Consider the following 20,297-nt stretch of genomic DNA (forward strand, 5'->3'; position numbering starts at 1 on the left):
AGGTCGTCATTGGTCTCTGGTGTAGTCCCGGAGGATTGGAGGATAGCGAATGTCGTCCCATTGTTTAAGAAGGGGAACAGAGACTTTGCCGGGAATTATAGACTGGTGAGTCTTACTTCTGTTGTGGGCAAGGTTTTAGAAAAAATTATTAGGGATAGGATTTATAGTTATTTGGAGTGTAATGAATTGATTAGAAATAGTCAGCATGGTTTTGTAGCGGGTAGGTCGTGCCTTACTAACCTTATTGAGTTTTTTCAGAAGGTGACCAAAGAGGTGGATGGGGGCAAGGCAGTTGACGTGGTATATATGGATTTTAGTAAGGCGTTCGATAAGGTTCACCATGGTAGGCTTCTGCAGAAAATGCAGATGTATGGGATTGTGGGTAATCTAAGAAGCTGGATCAGGAATTGGCTATCAGATAGGAGACAGAGGGTGGTGGTTGATGGTAAATATTCATCATGGAGTTCGGTTACGAGTGGTGTGCCTCAGGGATCTGTTTTGGGGCCACTGTTGTTTATAATCTTTATTAATGATCTGGATGAGGGTATAGTTGGGTGGATTAGTAAATTTGCTGATGACACCAAAGTCGGAGGTGTGGTAGATTGTGAGGAAGGGTGTCATAGTCTGCAGGGAGACTTAGATAGGTTGCAGAGCTGGGCCGAGAGGTGGCGGATGGAATTTAATGCGGAGAAGTGTGAGGTAATTCACTTTGGTAGGAGCAACAGATGTGTCGAGTATAGGGCTAACGGGAGGACTTTGAATAGTGTGGATGAACAGAGGGATCTAGGTGTATGTGTATATAGATCCCTGAAAGTTGGGAATCAAGTAGATAAGGTTGTTAAGAAGGCGTACGGTGTCTTGGCGTTTATTGGTAGGGGGATTGAATTTAGGAGTCGCAGCGTCATGTTGCAACTGTACACTACTCTGGTGCGGCCGCACTTGGAGTACTGTGTGCAGTTCTGGTCCCCACATTACAAGAAGGATGTGGAGGCTTTGGAGAGGGTGCAGAGGAGGTTTACTAGGATGTTGCCTGGTATGGTGGGGAGGTCCTATGAGGAGAGACTGAGGGATTTAGGGTTGTTTTCGTTGGAAAGAAGGCGGCTAAGAGGGGATCTTATTGAAACATATAAGATGATTAGAGGTTTAGATAGGGTGGATAGTGATAGCCTTTTTCCTCGGATGGAGAAAGCTAGCACGAGGGGGCATGGCTTTAAATTAAGGGGGGGTAGCTACAGGACGGATGTCAGGGGTAGGTTCTTTACCCAGCGGGTGGTGAGGGATTGGAACGCCCTGCCTGCTGCAGTTGTAAATGCGCCTAGTTTGGGGGCGTTTAAGAGATCTATGGATAGGTTTATGGACGAAAAGGGATTGGTATAGGCTAGTGGGTCATTGTTTTTGTAACTGGTCGGCGCAACATCGTGGGCCGAAGGGCCTGTTCTGCGCTGTAATGTTCTATGTTCCCTCACCTCCCACAGTAACCTGGGGTACATCCCATCCGGTCCCGGCGACTTATCTATCTTGATAGAATTTAAAAGTTCTAACACATCCTCTTCTTTAACATCCACATACTCAATCTTTTCAGACTGCCGCAAACCTGTAGTACAATCTCCCAGATCACTTTCCACCGTGAATACCGAGGCAAAGTACTCATTAAGCGCCTCTGCCATTTCTTCCGGTTCCACACAGACTTTTCCCCCTTCACCTTTTATAGGTCCTATCCCTTCTCTTCTCATCCTTTTACTTTTTACATATTTGTAGAAGGCCTTGGGATTCTCCTTAACTTACCTGCCAAGGCCTTCTCATGACCCCTTCTGGCTCTCCTAATTTCCTTAATTTTAAGGAATTAAAATAGAACATAGAACATAGAACACTACAGCACAAACAAGGCCCTTCGGCCCACGAGTTGTGCCAATCACATCAACACCTACCAACCTACAGACCTGTCTATAACCCTCAATCTCATTAAACCCCATATACTCATCCAGAAGTCTTTTAAAAGACCCCAGCGAGTTCGCCTCCACCACCACTGATGGCAGCCGATTCCATTCACTCACCACCCTCTGAGTGAAAAACTTACCCCTAACATCACTTCTGAACTTCCCTCCTTGCACCTTAAATCTGTGTCCTCTCGTAGCAACCATTTCAACCCGGGGAAATAGCCTCTGAGAGTCCACCCTATCTATTCCTCTCAACATTTTGAAAATGAAGTAGCTTAATTCTTAACAGTTCAACAATCTTTAAACATGAAACGAAAGAACTCTAATTTCCAGCTTATCACTATTTCAGTTCCAAATAAACACTGTTCTTCTTACAGGCTTAAAACACACTTTAGTTAGCAATCACAAATCTATTTGCTATAATGTGTATAAGAGTCTTGGCGTTTTCAAAGAGATAGAACTTTCAGGAGCCTGCAAAGCTCTGCTAATTTCAACCAGAACAACTAAACCCACCTATGAGCGGCACAGTGACAGTGTTTAGCACTGGTACCTCACAGAGGGAGGCACAGAATCAGCTTCTTCCCTGCTGCCATCAGACTTTTGAATGGACTTACCTTGCATTAGGTTGATCTTTCTCTACACCCTAACCACGACTGTAACACTACATTCAACACTCTCTTATTTACGAACGGTACGCTTTGTCTGTATGTAGCGTGCAAGAAACAATACTTGTCATTGTACACTAATACATGTGGCAATAATCAAATCAAATCAAAATCTAGGTGATAATGAATACAAAGTTCGAAACTAAGGTCTTTAAAATCCAAATGAAGGAAATTACAGTTACAAGGGACAGGTTAGAACATAGAAAAACTACAGCATAAACAGGCCCTTCGGCCCACAAGTTGCACCAAACATGTCTCTACCTACTAGGCAGACCTATAAGTATGAATATATGGTTAGCCAAGGTCGATTGGAAAACGAAATTTAAATAGAGGATTGTAGATACCCACCGCAAGCATTTTAAGAAATCATCCCAAACATTTAATATACTTTGCCTTAAAGAACAAAACCCCATGGAAAAAGTCATCTTGCCTTTGATAACAGAAGTTAAAAATAATGTCAGATTAAGGGAAGAGGCTTATAATATTGCATAAAGAGTAGTAAGCCTGAGGATTGGGAGGGTTTTAGTATTCAAAGGATGAACAAGAAATTGATAAGGACAAACGTAAATAACAAAATCTAACATTAAAACAGATTAGGAAAGCAATTATAGATATGCAAATAGGAAGAGGTTCTTGAATGCAAACATGGTTCTCGGGCAGAATAGAGGATAAAATTGGGAATAAAAAATGGCAGAGATATTAAATTAACACTGTCTTCACGGTGAAAATAACATGACAGAAATGGTGATCCGGGGTCCAGTAAAAATGAGGAACTTGAGATATTAATGGAGAAACAGCGCTGGAGTAGCAAATATGACATGAAATTAATAATTCCTCAGGACTTTGAAACAGAAAAATTACAGCACAGAAAGAAGCTGTTTTGTCCAACTTTTCCACTCCAGCTAAAAAAATGAGTGTCCGTTTCTCTCGATATATATAGTGTTTTAGTTCAGCTTTTTTCTACAGCTGGTCAGTATGTCTGGCAGGAATATAGCTCAGATGCTGGGGAAGCTGGATAATTATTCATTTCAACTGTGCAAGTTGTTAAGTAGGGTTATTGGACTGTTGTTTACTTAAATTCCCCTGGGATTTCAGATTTACAAGGTCATGTGATGTTATGGTTTATGTGCAGTCCTGGATTTATAGCAAACAAAGAAATGAGTGAGATAGATAGAGTGGACGTGCAGAGACTTAATTCCTCGGGTGGATGTAGCTGTTACTAGGGGGCATAACTTCAAGGTTCATGGTGGGAGATATAGGAGGGATGTCTGAGATAGATTCTTTACTCAGAGAATGGTTGGGGTGTGGAATGCACTGCCTGCTGTGATAGTGGAGTTGGACACTTTAGGAACTTTCAAGCAGTCATTGGACAGGCACATGGAGCACACCAGAATGATAGGGAGTGGGATAGCTTGATCTTGGGTTTGGACATAGCTCATCACAACATTGAGGGCCGAAGGGCCTGTACTGTGCTGCAATGTTCTACGTTAACAGGCTTTTGTAGAAAAAGAGTTGGAATTTCAAGTTTGTGTTTTAGTGTCACAACTAGGCTTACATTAACACTGCAAGGAAGTTACTGCGAAAATCTCCTATTGTTCAGGTACACTGAGGGAGAATTTAGCATGGCCAATACATCTAACCAGCACCCCTTTCAGATTGTGGGAGGAAACCAGAGCATGCAGAGGAAACCCATGCAGACATGGGGAAAATGTGCAGACTCTGCATGGACAGTGACCAGGCATAGGAGGCCATTTAGTCCAAAGGGTATGTGCCTGCTCTCTGCGGAACCTGCAAATTATAGCTTGGAATGATTCAGCTGCCTTTTGAAAGCTGCGGTTGAATCTGCCTCTACCACACACAAAGGCAGAGCACTGCACATTCCAACCATTCTGGAAAAAGGTTTTTCCTCTTGTTACTCTTCAGTCTCTTCAAATTTTGTTCAGAGACAATACTTTCATTGAGGCCAAACCAGTGTTTTATCTTCAATGTTTATCATATTTCCTTTGCTTTTTCACTCCATTCTCTTATGAATATAGCTTACCAAATGCTGTTTAACTGCTTTCTCAACTTGTCCTACTACCTTCAACTATTTGTTCACAGACTCCCAAGTTTCTCTGATCCTTATTTTATTCATTCAAGGGATGCGAACTTTGTTGGCTCCTCCAGTGTTTATTGCCCATCCCTAATCGCCCTTGAGAAGGTGGTGGTCAGCTGCCTTCATGAACTGTTGGCGCCCAAGTCGTGTAGGTACACTCAATGCTATTAGGGAGGAATTCCAGGATTTTAATCATGCAACAATGCAGGAACAGCGATGCATTTCCAAGTTAGGAGGGGAATCTCCAGATGTTGGTGTTTCCAGGTCAAGGGTTATCAAAAGAGTGAATTGTTGCAATGCATCTTGTAGATGATACATGTGGCTGCTGCTGTGTGGAAGGCATTCATACTTGTGAAATAACTTCACTGCAGTGGTAATGTAAGCCTATTTATAACACTAATAAATAAACTTAAACTTAGCAATCAAGTGGGGCTGCTTTGTCCTGGATGGGTTTGAGCTTCCTGAGTGTTGTTGGTGCTGCATGCATCCAGGTAAGTGGGGAGCATTCCATCACATTTGTGACTTGTAGATAGTGGACATGTTTGGGGAGTCAGGTGGTGAATTACTTGCCACAGGATTCCTAACCTTGGATCTGCTCTTGTAGCCACGGTATTTATATGGATAGTCCAGTTGCATTTCAGTTAATGGTAACCCCCAGGATATTGATAGTGAGAGATTCAGCGATGATGGTGCCATTGAATGCTATGGGGTGATGATTAGATTTTCTTTTGTTGGAGATGGTCATTGCCTGGCACTTGTGTGTGCCTTACTGCAATTGTGCAGGGATTTGGTGAGGCTACACAACGAGCACTGTGTACAGTTTTGATCTCCTTACCTAAAGAACTATATAAGGAGTGGAATAAGGGATTCATTAGATGCGTTCGTAGGACCGGGAGATTGCCCTAACGGGAGAGATTTCATTAACTAGGTCTGCATTCGCTTGAAAATATTTCCCTCATTGAAACATAACATTCTAAAGGAGGATGATTTTCCCAACTATAGAATTTAGAAAGAGGGATCACAGTCTCAGAATAAAGGGTCACCATTTAGAATTGGGATGAGGAGACATTTCTTCACTCAAAAGGTTAGGAGTGTTTGGTATCCTATATTCAAAAAGGTTGCAGATGCTCAAACCCTGAGTATATTCAACACAGATTATACGCTATTTAAATATGAAGGGAAATGAGATATAAGGAGAGTGTAGGAAGGTACAGTTGATCAACCGTGATTCTTCTGAAGAGCGAAGCAGGCTTGAAGGCCAAAGATGTCTATCCTGCCCCTATTTACGTTTTGAATGTTGGAAAAGGCTCAAAGCTCAATGGTCTATCCCAATACGTTCAGGCGAGGCATTCAACATGCGTGGTTTCATTGGTCAGAACATTGAACACAGGAGTTGGGACATCTTGTTTAAGTTGTACAAGCCATTGGTAAGGTCACACTAACACACCCGCCCACTTACTTTTACTGTGTACATTTCTGGTCACCCTATTATAGAAAGGATATTATTAAAATAGAAACAGTGCAGAAAATATTTACTAGGCTGCTATAGGGACTTGATGGTTTGAATTATAAGGAGAGGCTCGATAGACTGGAATTTCTTTCCCCTGAAGCACAGGAGGCTCAGGGGTAATCTTAGAGGTCTATAAAATACTGAGGGGCATAGATGAGATAGATAGTCAACATCTTTTCCCGAAGGTAGAGGACAAAGTAGAGGACATAGGTTAAGGTGAGAGGGGAGAGATACAGAAGGGTCCAGAAGGGCACTTTTTTAACTCAGAGGGTGCTGAGTGCCTATAACAAGCTGCCAAAAATATTCGTAGAGGTGGGTACAAATTGTCTTTCATAAAGCATGTAGACAGTTACACAGATAGGATGGATATAGAGTAATATGTGCCAAGTGTGGCAATTGGGACTAGCTTAGTGATAAAAAAATGGGCAACATAGACAGGTTGGGCCAAATGGCCTGTTTCCATGCTGTAAACTTCTTTGACTATGAGAATGGGAAGGGGAATTGGAAAAGAAAACAAGTAAATGGAATTCAGATTACTTTCTTGTAGACATCTTCCATTAACCTCAATCCAAAATGTCACTTACCCCAAATTGGCAAATCATCAATGTACATCTGGTACCAGTAGTGGTTCTTGATAGCATAAACAAAGGCATCCCGTTTTGGTTTATCCAGCTCAATTTCACAGTAAGTACTTTGCATGACGTCCTCTAGATAAAAGAAATGCATTGAAGTATATTAATCATTGTCACAAATGGACCGGAATATAAATATCAAACTGGATATCCTTAAATTATACATTTCACACTACTATTGCGCCTTTACCTTCTGATATGCTGGGATCTCAAGTCAATAAACCTTAGACCTTACTAGGCTTCCCCATGGTTCCAAATGCAAGTTGTATAGAGCATGAAATAAAAACAAGTGCTGGAAATGGTTAGCAGATCAGGCAGCATCAGTGGGGAGAGAAAAATGATCGATATTTCAGGTCCACAAACTTTCATCAGAAATGAAAATTCAGAGCTGGAATGTTGACTTTTTTTTTCCCTCCACTGATGCTGGCAGGCCTGCTGAGTGATCCCAGCATTTCTGTTTTTACTCACAGATTTCCAGCATCCGCAGTATTTTGTAATTTTATTTTGTGGATCATGAAGGAACTGCAGTTGAATAGTATGACTGCCATTTCACTTTTGGGATCTGGATTCACATTCAGTTAGACTAAAATTTCTATGTAACACTATGTAAATAAAGTTTTACAGCAGCATAAAAGTACAAAAACATGTCGTTAAATGTAATCGTCAGTGAAAAACATCCCAAGCTGTTTAACAAAAGGGGTTGATTAGGCGTGGGAATAAATAGGGATATCTAAGGAAGGTGACAAAATGGTATATTTTAATGATACTCTTCAAAGTTAAGCTAATATAGGGCGCCATGGTAGCACAGTGGGTTAGCACTGCTGCTTCACAGCTCCAGGGACCTGGGTTCAATTCCTGGCTTGGGTCACTGTCCGTGTGGAGTTTGCATATTCTCCTCGTGCCTTCGTGGGTTTCCTCCGGGTGCTCCGGTTTCCTCCCACAGTACAAAGATGTGCGGGTTAGGTTGATTGTCATGCTAAAATTGCCTCTTAGTGTACTGAGATGCTTAGGTTAGAGGGATTAGTGGGTAAAATATGTAGGGATATGGGGGTAGGGCCTGAGTGGGATTGTGGGCGGTGCAGACTCAATGGGCCGGAAGGCCTCTTTCTGCACTGTAGGGTTCTATGAGCTATTCTATGATCTAATATAGAGAGAGGCTAGTAGATTTAGAAAGGAACCGCAAAGTACAAAGGTCACAGGGTTGAAGTACCTGCCACTCATTGAGTGCACAAATTCACTGCAGCTATAAAGAGTTTTCGCATGGCATAATAAAGTGCTCAAGAGGCCACTTCGGACATGGCGTGATTAAGCTCTGATCAGCAAACAGCAAAAAAATTGTGGCTATATATTGCTGGATTCAGTCTGAGCAACCAGCATCTAAGGGGAATGAGTAGAATTTCTGATAACAACTAAACATGACAGCTTTGGTATTCCCAACTGAACTGACAAGTGTTCTGGCTCATCCATGGTTCTATGCAGTCAGATGACAGAGCTTTCGGGTGGCATGTTACTCAGACAACGGTTGGCGACCTAGAGGTCACAATGAATGTTATCAACATGCATCAAGGCTCCTGAAGAATAGGAGGTGCTAAGGGTAGAGCCTTGGTTATGCTGGAGTCACTGATCATGGTGTAGGAGAAAGCACTACTAGAGATTTTCTGATTACCTAGGGATCGGGAGGAATTGAAACATGAAAGGCCATGCCCCAGCAATGAATGACACAGGAAATGTCATGGAGGAGGATGCAGTGACTTGGGACTTCTGAGAAGGGATAACAATGCTATTGCAACCATGCAGTGTGAACGGCTTGCATTGATGTGGATTCATTTCCAAGGAACCCCTGTGCTAATTTCAAATGGATGCAGCTTTCGTAAACTCGAGATAATTTCATGCAAGTTAAGTGATACAAGAATAGTGACGTTACACAAAACAGTCCTTTTGGGTTTTATTCATCATCCTTGCATTTTTTGGCTGCTGTGTTAAGAGTTGGATCCAGGTTGAAGTTAAATTTCATGAAGTATTGATGAAAAATCTTCAAATGTTTTGAATCAAAGGTGTGCTTAAAGGAAGGAGTTGATGATGGCGAGTCACTGAGCAAAGACAGCTACTGAATATGAAAGAAACGCAAAATTCTCTGGATGCTGGAATCGAACAAAAACAGAAAAATGCTGGAAAATCTCAGCAGGTCTGACAGCATCTGTGGAGAGTAGAGCCAACACTGAGTCTAGACGACCCTTCGTCAACAAGACCATGGTTGATCAATTCTGGGCTAGCCTTCATTTTCCTATCCCAATAGCCTGTTTCCCTTGTAGATCAAATTCCATCTCACTTAGCTTTGAATATATTCAATGACATAGCCTCCTTAGGCAAAGAATTCCAAAGACCAATGACCCTCAGAAATTCCTCTTCTGTCTTAAACAGGAGACCTCTTTGCTTTGAAACTGTGATGTCTAGTTACAGATTCCACCCACATCTCCATCAAGATGAAACATCCTTTCAGCATCTACCCTATCACGCCCCTTTAGAATTGTAGATGTTTTAAAAGGTTCATTTCTCAATTTTCTAAACTCCAATGAATATAGGCCCGACCTTTTCTCATAAAACAATCCGGACATCAGGCGAGTCTGTCTTCTCTGATCAGCTTCCAATGCAAGTAAATCCCTCCTTAAGGAGACTAAAATTTTACATTGCACTCTAACTGCAATCTCACTGATGCCTGTGCAGTTATAACAAGGCTATTCTATTACAATACTCTAGCCCTTTTGCAGTGAAGGCCAATATTCAATTTGCCTTAAATAAAAGATGCGGGAAATCTAATATTAAAACAAAAAATGGTGGATAAACTTAGCATGTCTGGCAGCATCTGTGGAGATAAAAACAGAACAAGTCCATGCAACTTTTCACAGAACTGAAGAATAGAAAAGTAATGAATTATATAGTTGGTGGGGTAGGGGAAGGGGGATTGGGGACAGAATGATGATTAAGGATAGGCTGGAGTGACAGTCCTGCTGGGGACAGAGTAAAAGCAACAAACCAAGGGAATAAAACAAAGGATCAAGATGGAGGGGAAGTTCACAATATAAAGTTGTTGAACCCGACATCGAGTCCAAAAGATTGTTAATGTGCTTAGTCGGAAAATGAAGTGTTGCCTCTCCAGTGTGTGCTGGACTTCACTGGAGCTTTGCAGCAGGCCAAGCATGGACATGTGGGCATGAGAGCAAGATACTGAGTTAAAATGGCAAGCAGCAGGAAGGTTGGAGTCATGGTTGCGAATGGAGTGAAGGTGATCCACAAAGTGGTCACCCAGTCTGTGCTTAGTCTCTGAACGTAGGGGAGAGCACATTGGGAGCAGTGACCAAATTGAAGGAGGTGCAAGTGAAACACTGCTCCCCCACCTATTTGGGCCTGACAATGAGGGGAGAGGGGGCTGGGTAGCGGGACAGGTGTTACACTTTCTGCAACTGCATGGGAAGGCGTCATAGCAAGAGGATGAATGGCTGGGAAGCAATGGAGTAGACCAGGGTGTCATGTAGGGAGTGATTCCTGCAGAATGCTAATGGGGATGGGGGAGGAGGAGGAGATTCGTTTAACAGTGGCATCATGCTGGAGTTGGCACAAATGAAGGATAAGGTTGTTCTTCCAGTTTGTGTTGGGCATACAATTTCCCTTCCCAAATACCTGATAAACCTGTACTAACTCTGCAAACAATGAACAAGGACAGCATCCGGCAGTCTCTCACCATTTGAAACATTCAGTTTTTCTATCCTTCCTGTCAAAGTAGAGACTTCACATTTTTCCATGTGATACATGTTCTGCCAAATTTTTGCCCACTCATTTAACTTATTCCTTGTAGATTCTTTATATTTTCCTCAACTTTCTCTTTCACAACCTCCTCTACTACCTTTGTATCATCCACAAATTTGGCTACATTGGTGTTTTTACCCAAGTCATTAATATCATAAATAGTTGAGCCCCAGCACAGACAGTGACCCGAGTCAGGAATCGAATTTGGGCCTCTAGCTCTGAGAGGCAGCAATGCTAACTACTGTGCAACCTTAACCAGTAATTCAGGTATAAGCTTGACAAAATGAATACTGGAGCCATTAAATTTGAGGATACTCAAGAGGCCAGAATTAGATGAGCATAGATATCTCAAAGAAAATTGTGGGACCAGAGGAGATCACAGAGATAGGGAAGCATGGCCCTGAAGGGATTTGAAAACAAAGATGTGAACTTCAAAATCAGGTCATTGCTAGAACAGGTCAACAGCATGGGAGCAATAATTGAAAAAGGTTTGATGCAGGTTAAGACACAGCAGAATTTGGGATGACCTCAAGTTGTGCACAAACCAATGGTCATTCCATGCTGACCAAGGACTGTGTAAATAGAGACTTCTGCAGTACCTGAAGGACAGTTTCTACAGTACCAGAATGCAAATTCTTCTGCAAATTCAACCTGGGTTTAGGGATATTGTCAATAAATGCTGCATGAAAACAATATTAAACTGACAGCTTGCTTCGAGAAAATATTAAGAACTGTATGTATTCAATTTAATATACTAAGATAAAGTTCCTGATATCTATACTCTAGATTTGCCATCTACTAGCTTCAATCTGGGATTCTTGTCCTCTCTTAGTTTTATAAATTAGGTTTCCAGATGTATCTTTGCCATAATTGTTTGTTTGATACCTTTCTTCACACTGAATGTTTCTTCAGGCTTTCGTCATAAATCAGACCGCTAAGGTGAAATCCATACACCATCCCAGCTTAACACTCATATCCCAAGAATGAACTTTGTCTTCCATTTTATACTGATTAGCAACTTATTTGCCCGACACATTTCACAGCTTTGCACACTTGCTTCTTAAAATAGTCTGTTTCTGATTAATCTGAAGGTTTTGTATTCAGGTCCCACAACAGAGAGTTAACCCTACAGGTTTACGCTTACACCCAGAGGAAGCACTGTATTACTTTGGGTGAATGTTAAACTGAAATCTCACCTGCTCTCTCAGCTGCATGCAAATGATTTCAGGACACTATTTTGAATCTGAGCAGGAGAATCATCTCCAATGTCCTGCCAAGTATTTATTCCACAATCAACATGATTAAAAACAAGTGATTTGATCATCATCACACTGCTGTTCAATTATCATGTTTCCTATGTAACCATCATGAATACATTTCAGAACTATTTCATCAACCTAAAAGCATCTTGCATCAGGGAGCTCTACCCTGAATCCAACCACGTGCTGTCTGTACAAATGCTCTTTCTCCAGGGTACTTGGCACATGCACGGGGTTATTCAGAATCGATAAGGAATCAACAAATATCTGGTGGGAAAACTGTTACTAAGTAAATTCACAGGCCAACAGTGGACTCGAACAACAAATCAAGCACATGGTACTGCAAGTGAGGGAGGTAATTCTGGGGTGATGTAATGATGGTGCTAAAGAATGGTTTGAACCAGTATTAAACACAGAGCAACAACAGATACAAGGTCAAAGAACACGAACAAGAATGACAGCTGCAACAAAAAGATACAAAAAGGCACATATGAAAATATATTTATGAATTCATGGGTTCTGGTGAAGGAAATATGAAATTTAAATTAAGAAGGTAGCTCAGGCAACTTTTTTGTTATTTGTTTCTGGGACATGGACGTTGCTGGCTGGCCAGCATTTATTGCCCATCCCTAGCTGCCCTTGTTCAGAGGGCAGTTGAGAATCAACCACATTGTCGTGGCTCTGGAGTCACATGTAGGCCAGACCAAGTAAGGACAGCAGACTTCCTTCCCGAAAGGACATTAGCGAACCAGATGGGTTTTCCCGATAAACAAGAGGTTTCATGGTCATCAGTAGATACTTAATTCCAGATTTGTTTTACTGAATTCAAATTCCACCATCTGCCATGGTGGGATCTGAACCATAGTTGATTTTTCCGGATTAACAATCTAGCAGTAATACCACTAGGCCATCGCCTCCCTTAACCCTTTACACATGTTTGAGAGAATGGTCAAATCTCCACTCTAGAAACATTAGATAGTGAGTAAGGTTAAGGGATATGGAAAAAAGTAGGAATTAATAATAAAAAGACTTAACTAACATGGGCTGGATGACATCCTACAGCTAAAACTGTCACATGTCTAGAGGAGTTGGTGGAGTGGGCGGTAAAGTGGCAGATGAATTTTAACACAAGTGTGAGATAATGCATTTAGCGAGGTCAAACAGTTATAGGGAGTGCACAATAAATGGGAACATACTAAGAGGTGTAGATTAAGTGAGAGATCTTGGCATACAAGTACACAGACCCCCTAAAGGCAGCAGTTCAAGTAGACCTGGTTGTTAGGGTGGTAGGGTAGCACAGTGGTTAGCACTGTTGCTTCACAGCTCCAGGGACCTGGGTTCAATTCCCGACACGGGTCACTGTTTCTGTGGAGTCTGCACGTTCGCCTCATGTCTGCGTGGGTTTCCTCCGGATGCTCTGGTTTCCTCCCACAGTCCAAAGATGTGCACATTAGATTGATTGATAATGCTAAAATTGCCCCTTAGTGTCCTGAGATGCGTAGGTTAGAGGGATATGGGGGTACGCCTGGGTGGGATTGGTCAGTGCAGATTCAATGGGCCGAATGGCCTCTTTCTGCACTGTAGGGTTCTATGATTCTAAAGAAGGCATATGGAATGCTCTCCTTCATTAGCAGAGGTATAGAATACAAAAGCAAGGATATAATGTTGGAATTGTATAAAACATTGGTGAAACCACAATCGCAGTATTGTATGCAGCTCTGGTCACCATATACCAGGAAGGACATAACTGAGAGAGAGAGTGCAAGAATGTTGCTAGGGCAAGAAAAGTGTAGCTGTGAGAGACTGGATAGGTTGGTGTCATTTTCCTTGGAACAAAGACTGAGGGGTGACGTGATAGGGGTGTACAAAATTATGAGGCCAAGAAAGAGAGTGGGCAGAATAAAATCGTTTCCCTTGGTGGAAAATTCTAGAACCTGGGGTCCCAGATTCAAGGTAAGTGGCAGAGGTGTAGAGAGGATACGGGGAAGAGCTTTATTACGTAGAGGGTAGTGGGTGTCTGGAATATGCTGCCTGAGTTGGGATGGAGACAGTGACCCTAAACTCTTTAAAGAAGTACTTGGATCTGCACCTTAAGTGCTGTAAGCTACTGGGCTGTGGGCTGTGTGCAGGAAGGTGGGATTAGAAAGGGCACTGGGGGTGTACTTAGGCCGGCATGGACAGGACAGGCAAAATGGCCTCCTTCTTGTCTGTAACCTTTCTATGGTTTGAAAGACTTACTTTAGCAGTGCATTTTTGCATAGCACATTTGTAAAACGAAGGTCCCAACGTTCCCATAAATATGGCTCCCACTATCGTGTGCTGACTGGGAAATTTATAAAAATATCCCAGTGGTCCAACTAATACCCAAAGTTGATAGAGATTCAAAGCCACCATTCTATGTTAGATTTGAAACGATTGTATTTTTGACTGTCCCTTGATTGTTTGGACCAGACCAGGGTTCCCTCTGTCTAGTTCCTCCTACCAGTCAGGCTGTCCATTTGGCCATCTTTCGGGCAAGGGATGGAGCTTAAAGATGTTAGAGTTCTCCACATCCCTGGCTTCCTTGGCCTTTTTCAGCCTCACTCGTATCCTCCTTGCTTCCCCATAAATATCAGGGCCTGTATATATGTACCCAACCTTCTTGTTTAACATGTATTGCAACAAGCACAGTGAGTCTACTACCTTCCTAATGTTTTATAAAAGGGAGTAAATCAATATTCTTACCTTTAAATTTAATATCAAGACCACTGAACTCCAGCTCTACTCCTTGAAGAGCTTCTCCTAATGTTTCATGGTAATGGTTGATAGTCTTTTTTTTCCCAGCACAAAAAGGTAGGGAAAAGTACTTATATGTTTCTTGCCGATTATGGTAGGGTCCAACAGTGTTCATCCATAGAACCACTTCCTCTTTGTCTGCATACTGGAAAAATAAAATCAGAAGATTGAAATGAATTGCATGTCAGCTATACTATAGACAATATAACAAATAACTTATCTAATTCAACTAACACAAAGTTACATTTTGAGTAGTGCATTGCATGATATTTTGGAAAATTAAATTTCTAATAGAAAGTACCATGCAGAGGTCAAATAAATCTACTCACTTCACAGCAATCTCTAAAGAAGCTGTCGACGAGGCTATCAACACTACTGATGGGAGGAGAAAGAATCAAAGGGGATGTTCCTTTAGTTAATGTAACTAGCTTTATAATTGAAGTGTCATGCAATGTTTGACAGCAAACCACTGGGGATTCATATTCCATACAATGTTCATCCCACAATGCACAGGTTTCTATTATTTACATTGAAATGTTTCAAATTGTCTGCTCCCAAAATATACCAATAAGCAAGCAGTACTGACTTGTAGGTTCAAGGCTCAATGCCAAGCCTGAATATAATTCACATACCTACTCGTAGTCCATCCTTTGCAACCATATCCAGATACAATCCCGGTGTCAACACCATATTAGACTATTCACACAATCTAGGTAGGGTTGAACTTTCCTGGTTCAATTCGTACCTAATCATAGCCAGGTATAATGACAATGGCTTCCCTTCCTGCTTCTGCACCATTACCTCCAGAATCCCACAAGAATCGACCCTGGGCTCCATCCAATTGCACATGCTGCCTGAGTGACATCATCCAAAAATCATATACGCTGATGCCACCCAACTCAGGGCCAGGTTTCTCTACTCCTCTGATGCTAAATTATCAGATCAATTTTCCCACACCCAGTACTGGAGGAGCAGAAATTTCCTCCAATTAAACATCGCGAAAATCATTTGCTTCATAGATCATAAAATTACGACATGCAGAAGGCAGTCAACCAGACAGCAATCCCACTAGGCCCTACTCTCATAACCCCATGCTAGTCCCCCGAAACTACAGGGCATTTTGCATGGCTAATGAACCCAATCTGCATATTTTTGGAGTGCATCTTTTTAGTTTATAAGAAACTCCGTAGTCCATTCCCCCCTCCCGGCAACAGTCTGACATGAAGTCAGTCTGTTTGCAACCTTGGTGTAACATATGACCCAGAGAGGAGCATTGTACTAAGATCACTTTTTATTCCAACAGAACATTGCTAAACTCCACCTCTCCCTCAGCTTACCTGCTGCTGAAACCCTCATCCCTGTATTTGTACGTTTAGGCAAGATTATTTTCACACACTCCAAGTTAGTCTCCCACATTCTACCTTCCACAAATTTGGCCATTCAATGCTCTGCCACTCATGTCCTTCCACCCACCAAGTCCTGTTTACCCATCACAGCACGTGTTGACGTACACTGACTTCTGATTAAGCAATGACCCAATTTTAAAATTTCCATCCTTACTTTCAAAGCCCTCCATAGCCTTGTCCCTCACTATCTCTAATCTCTTCCAGTCCCAAAACCCTCTGAAATATCTAAGCTCCTCCAACAGCATTCACAATTTTAATTACTATACCACTGGTGCCTTCAGCTTCTCAGCCAAGTTTTGGAACTGTCTCCCTATACCTCTTTGCCTTTCTTGCCTCCTTTAAATCATTCCTCTTTATCAGGCTTTCTGCCATTCATTGTAATATTGCACTATGTGACTTGCTGTCAAATATTGTTTAATAACACTCCCGTGATGTGTGGGGAATATTTCAATATGCTGAATAAAACAAAGAAAAGTACAGCACAGGAACAGACCCTTCGGCCCTCGAAGCCTGCACTGACCATGCTACCCAACTGAACCAAAACCCTCTACCCTTCCGGGGACCATATCCTTCCATTCCCATCCTATTCGTGTATTTGTCAAGACACCCCTTAAAAGTCACATCTTATCTGCTTCTAATTCCTTCCCCGGGCAGCGAGTTCCAGGCACTTAACAACCTCTATAAAATACCTGCCTCATACATCTCCTTTAAACCTTGCCCCTCACACCTTAAACTTATTCCTCCCAGTAACTGACTCTTCCACCCTGGAAAAAAGCTTCTAACTATCCACTCTGTCCACGCCCCTCATAATCTTGTAGACTTCAATCAGGTCACCCCTCAACCTCCAACGCTCCTGTGAGAACAAACCAAGTTTCTCCAACCTTGCCCCATAGCTAAAGCCCTCCACACCAGCCAACATCCTGGTAAATTTTTTCTGTACCCTCTCCAAAGCTTCCACGTCCTTCTGTTAGTGTGGCGACCAGGATTGAACACAATATTCCATGTGCGGCCTTATGTTCAATAAAGCTGCAACATGACTTGCCAATTTTTAAACTCAGTGTCCCGGCCAATGAAGGCAAGCATGCCATATGCCTTTTTGACTACCTTCTTCACCTGCGGTGCCATTTTCAGTGGCCTGTGTACCTGTACACCCAGGTCCCTCTGCCTATCAATACTTTTAAGAGCTCTGCCATTTACTATATATTTCCTATCTGTATTAGACCTTACAAAATGCATTACCTCACATTTGTCTGGATTAAACACCATCTGCCATCTCTCTGCTCAAATCATCAACCGATCTATATTCTGCTGTAGCTTCTGATGGTCCTCATCACTATCCACAAATCCACCAACCTTTGTGTTGTCTGCAAACTTACTAATCAAACCAGTTACATTTTTCTCCAAATCATTTATATATATATTACAAACAGTAAAGGTCCTAGCACTGATCCCTGAGGAATTCCACTTGTCACAGCCCTCCATTCAGAAACACACCCTTCCACTGTTACCCTGTCTTCTATGACCAAGCCAGTTTTGTATCCACCTTGCCAGCTCACCTCTGCACCAGTGCGCCATGAGGGGTCTCATTAAAGCTTTTACTGAAGTCGATGCAGACAACATCCACTGCCCTACCCTCATCAATCACCTCTGTCACTTCCTTAAAAAAGCTCGATCAAGTTAGCGAGACACAACCTTCCTCTTCACAAAACCATGTTGCCTCTCGCTCTCACATCCACTTATTTCCAAGCGGCAATAAATCCTGTCTCGAAGAATCCTCTCTGTACAAATACAACTCTATGATTGTTTAAATACGTGTTACACTCACAGTTTGTACTAACCACAACCTAGGACACTGACCAATTCTAACAACCAAACTTTGTTAGGTTCAGATTCACCATCTTAGGACAGGTATGGGATTGAATTTGGAATAACGTTGAGGCTTGGGCTTATAAGTTGAAAATCAGGATGGAATCTGAACAGAGTAGTGATAAAATTGGGAGGGAGTAGGAGAACCCGAGGGCACAAATTAAAGGTGAATGATAAAAAAAAACAGGGAAAACACAAGAAAACAATTTTTAAATGCAGCAAATGGTGAGGATCTCGAGCAAATGGAGGCATTTTATCGTGGTTTTTAAAAGCAAATTTGATAAGCCCTGAAAATAACAAAAGTCAGCAAGATAAATGGGGAAATGCAGGGAGTTGGACCAGCTGAACTGTTCTTGCAGAGGTCCTGTATGCACTCAATGGGCCAAATGGCCTCCTCCTGTTTTGTTACCATGACTTACAACTGGCCCTTTGTTTCAACCCTTTATGTGACTCGATGCCCCCTGCCAGTGAGTACTCATTTGAATGTACTGAACCACTAAAGGCCCTCAATGTATGCTTTACAAATGCAGTTAGCTTCAGGCAGATCTTGTACTCTATTAGAACAGGTGCTGGGAAGTCTCAAGTTCAGATAGGGAAGCAAGCAAATTTTACAGATTGCAATGTGACTTCAACATTTACCGAATTATCTTGCTCAGTCATCAACTTGAGGATTCCGGACCATAGTTGGGCCAATTCTTTGAGTATTCAAATAACTTACTGTTTTTAAAATTTCTTTATTTTGGCTGCCAGTTTTTTGATAATCCTCTTTGAGCCATCCTAATGCTTTTTGCAATCTTACCATATGAGCTAGCAAGATAGTAGATCAACATCGCTGCCCTCAGTGAGGCACACTTTCCTGGGGACAGCAGGCAGGTGAAGGAGCAAGTAAGAGCTACACCTTCCACTGCAAAGACTGAAAGTGATCCTCTTGTCCACAGAGTTTTGTCATCCAGGCTGGGATCTAGGATGCACTGTGAGAACTCCCCAACTACATCAATGAAAGGCTCATGACACCACCTAAAGCTTAGCTGTAACCAGTATGCCACTATCATTAGTGCTTTGTTCTGATCCTTGATTGCAATGAAGACATGAATGGAAAATTCTATTTTGCTGAACTTCTTATTGCCAACCCAAGAGAAAAAAAATCATCCTTCTTGGAGACCTCAATGCCAGGAGTGGTTGTGATTCAATGTCTTGAGAGGAACCATTGAAAAAAACTGCATGGGGAAAAGCTAATGAAAATGGTGCCCTCCTGCTGACTAAGTGCACTCAGCATGGTTTCATTACAACAAACATCCTCTTCCACCAGAAGGACAAAACTACATTGTGGCCACCTACATCAAAACCGTGGCACATCCTGGATAATGTCAAAGATCTAAGTGATGCCTGTGTCACACTCAATCCATGTGGGAAGACTGATGGCTGCTGTGCAAACCAAGCCTTGCCCAATCAGTGATGAACATCCACCGAGGACCAAATGTTCAAGAGGAAAATCACTAATGTGCTACCGTGAAAGCAGTCAAACAAAGACAGGAATTCCAAGTACAGCCTATAACCATTCCAAAAAATCTTTGCACATCCAAGTCATATACTGAGCGTAGGACAAAATAAACTCCTTTGTCCAGACAACTGGGTTTGAGCATCATTGTCAGCAGGTTCAATGAAAACGATTCTCCAATATGTGAATTTTTGTGGCATAAAGTTGCCTGGCATATCAACTCAAGATTAAGCAGGAAGCATTCCAATGTTCCAGGATGATGTCCAAAGACAATTCTAGAAGCTAAAGGATAAAGGTGGCAAGAAAAAGCCCAAGAGATCCAACAGTTTATGAAATCATGGCATGAAGATTTTTTGAAGCCACCAGGGCCATCTACAGATTAAGATCAAATGGACAAAATCTCCTTCCCTCACAGGATAGTGTTTCTCTTCTTAAGGATGATAATGCTGACCATCAATGCTGGAAAGAACATTCAGAACAACTCAGCTGTCGATATTCTCCAGGTGATCCTTCAGTACCCCAGGTTGGAATCCATGGGTGAATCACCATCAATGGGTGAGCTGCAAGAAGCAATCCAATGGATGAGAAACAAAGCCTGAGGCCCTAATGGGATTCCAGCTGAAGTCTTCAAAGCTGATCTTCAACACTTCTGCTCACATCAGAACTCCATGCACTCATTCTATGGACATGAAGGAAGAAGAATTCCCTACTCCACCTCAACTTTAGGAATGGGGCAATCATAACCATTTTTCAAGGAGGAAGATAAGTCATACTGTGGAAACTATTGTGGTATTTCCCTCTTGCCCAAAATGGACATAATCCTGACACATTCTTCTGAATCACCTACCCT

At 42.1% G+C, this 20,297-nt stretch overlaps 1 protein-coding gene across 1 annotated transcript in view; it reads right to left on the minus strand.

Moving 5' to 3' along the window:
• The window catches only part of tm9sf3 (transmembrane 9 superfamily member 3), a 144,597-nt gene that overhangs the window by 101,085 nt on the left and 23,215 nt on the right, over positions 1 to 20,297 (minus strand). Inside the window, exons 2-3 of the mRNA XM_080215749.1 lie at positions 14,627 to 14,822; positions 6,792 to 6,914 (exon numbers count right to left, since the gene is read on the minus strand). Coding sequence (XP_080071875.1) covers positions 6,792 to 6,914; positions 14,627 to 14,822 — 319 coding nt within the window. The remainder of the gene's footprint in view (positions 1 to 6,791; positions 6,915 to 14,626; positions 14,823 to 20,297) is intronic.

Source organism: Carcharhinus amblyrhynchos, chromosome 31, assembly GCF_965287045.1.
Source record: "Carcharhinus amblyrhynchos chromosome 31, sCarAmb.v2.hapA, whole genome shotgun sequence".
Lineage (NCBI taxonomy): Eukaryota > Metazoa > Chordata > Chondrichthyes > Carcharhiniformes > Carcharhinidae > Carcharhinus > Carcharhinus amblyrhynchos.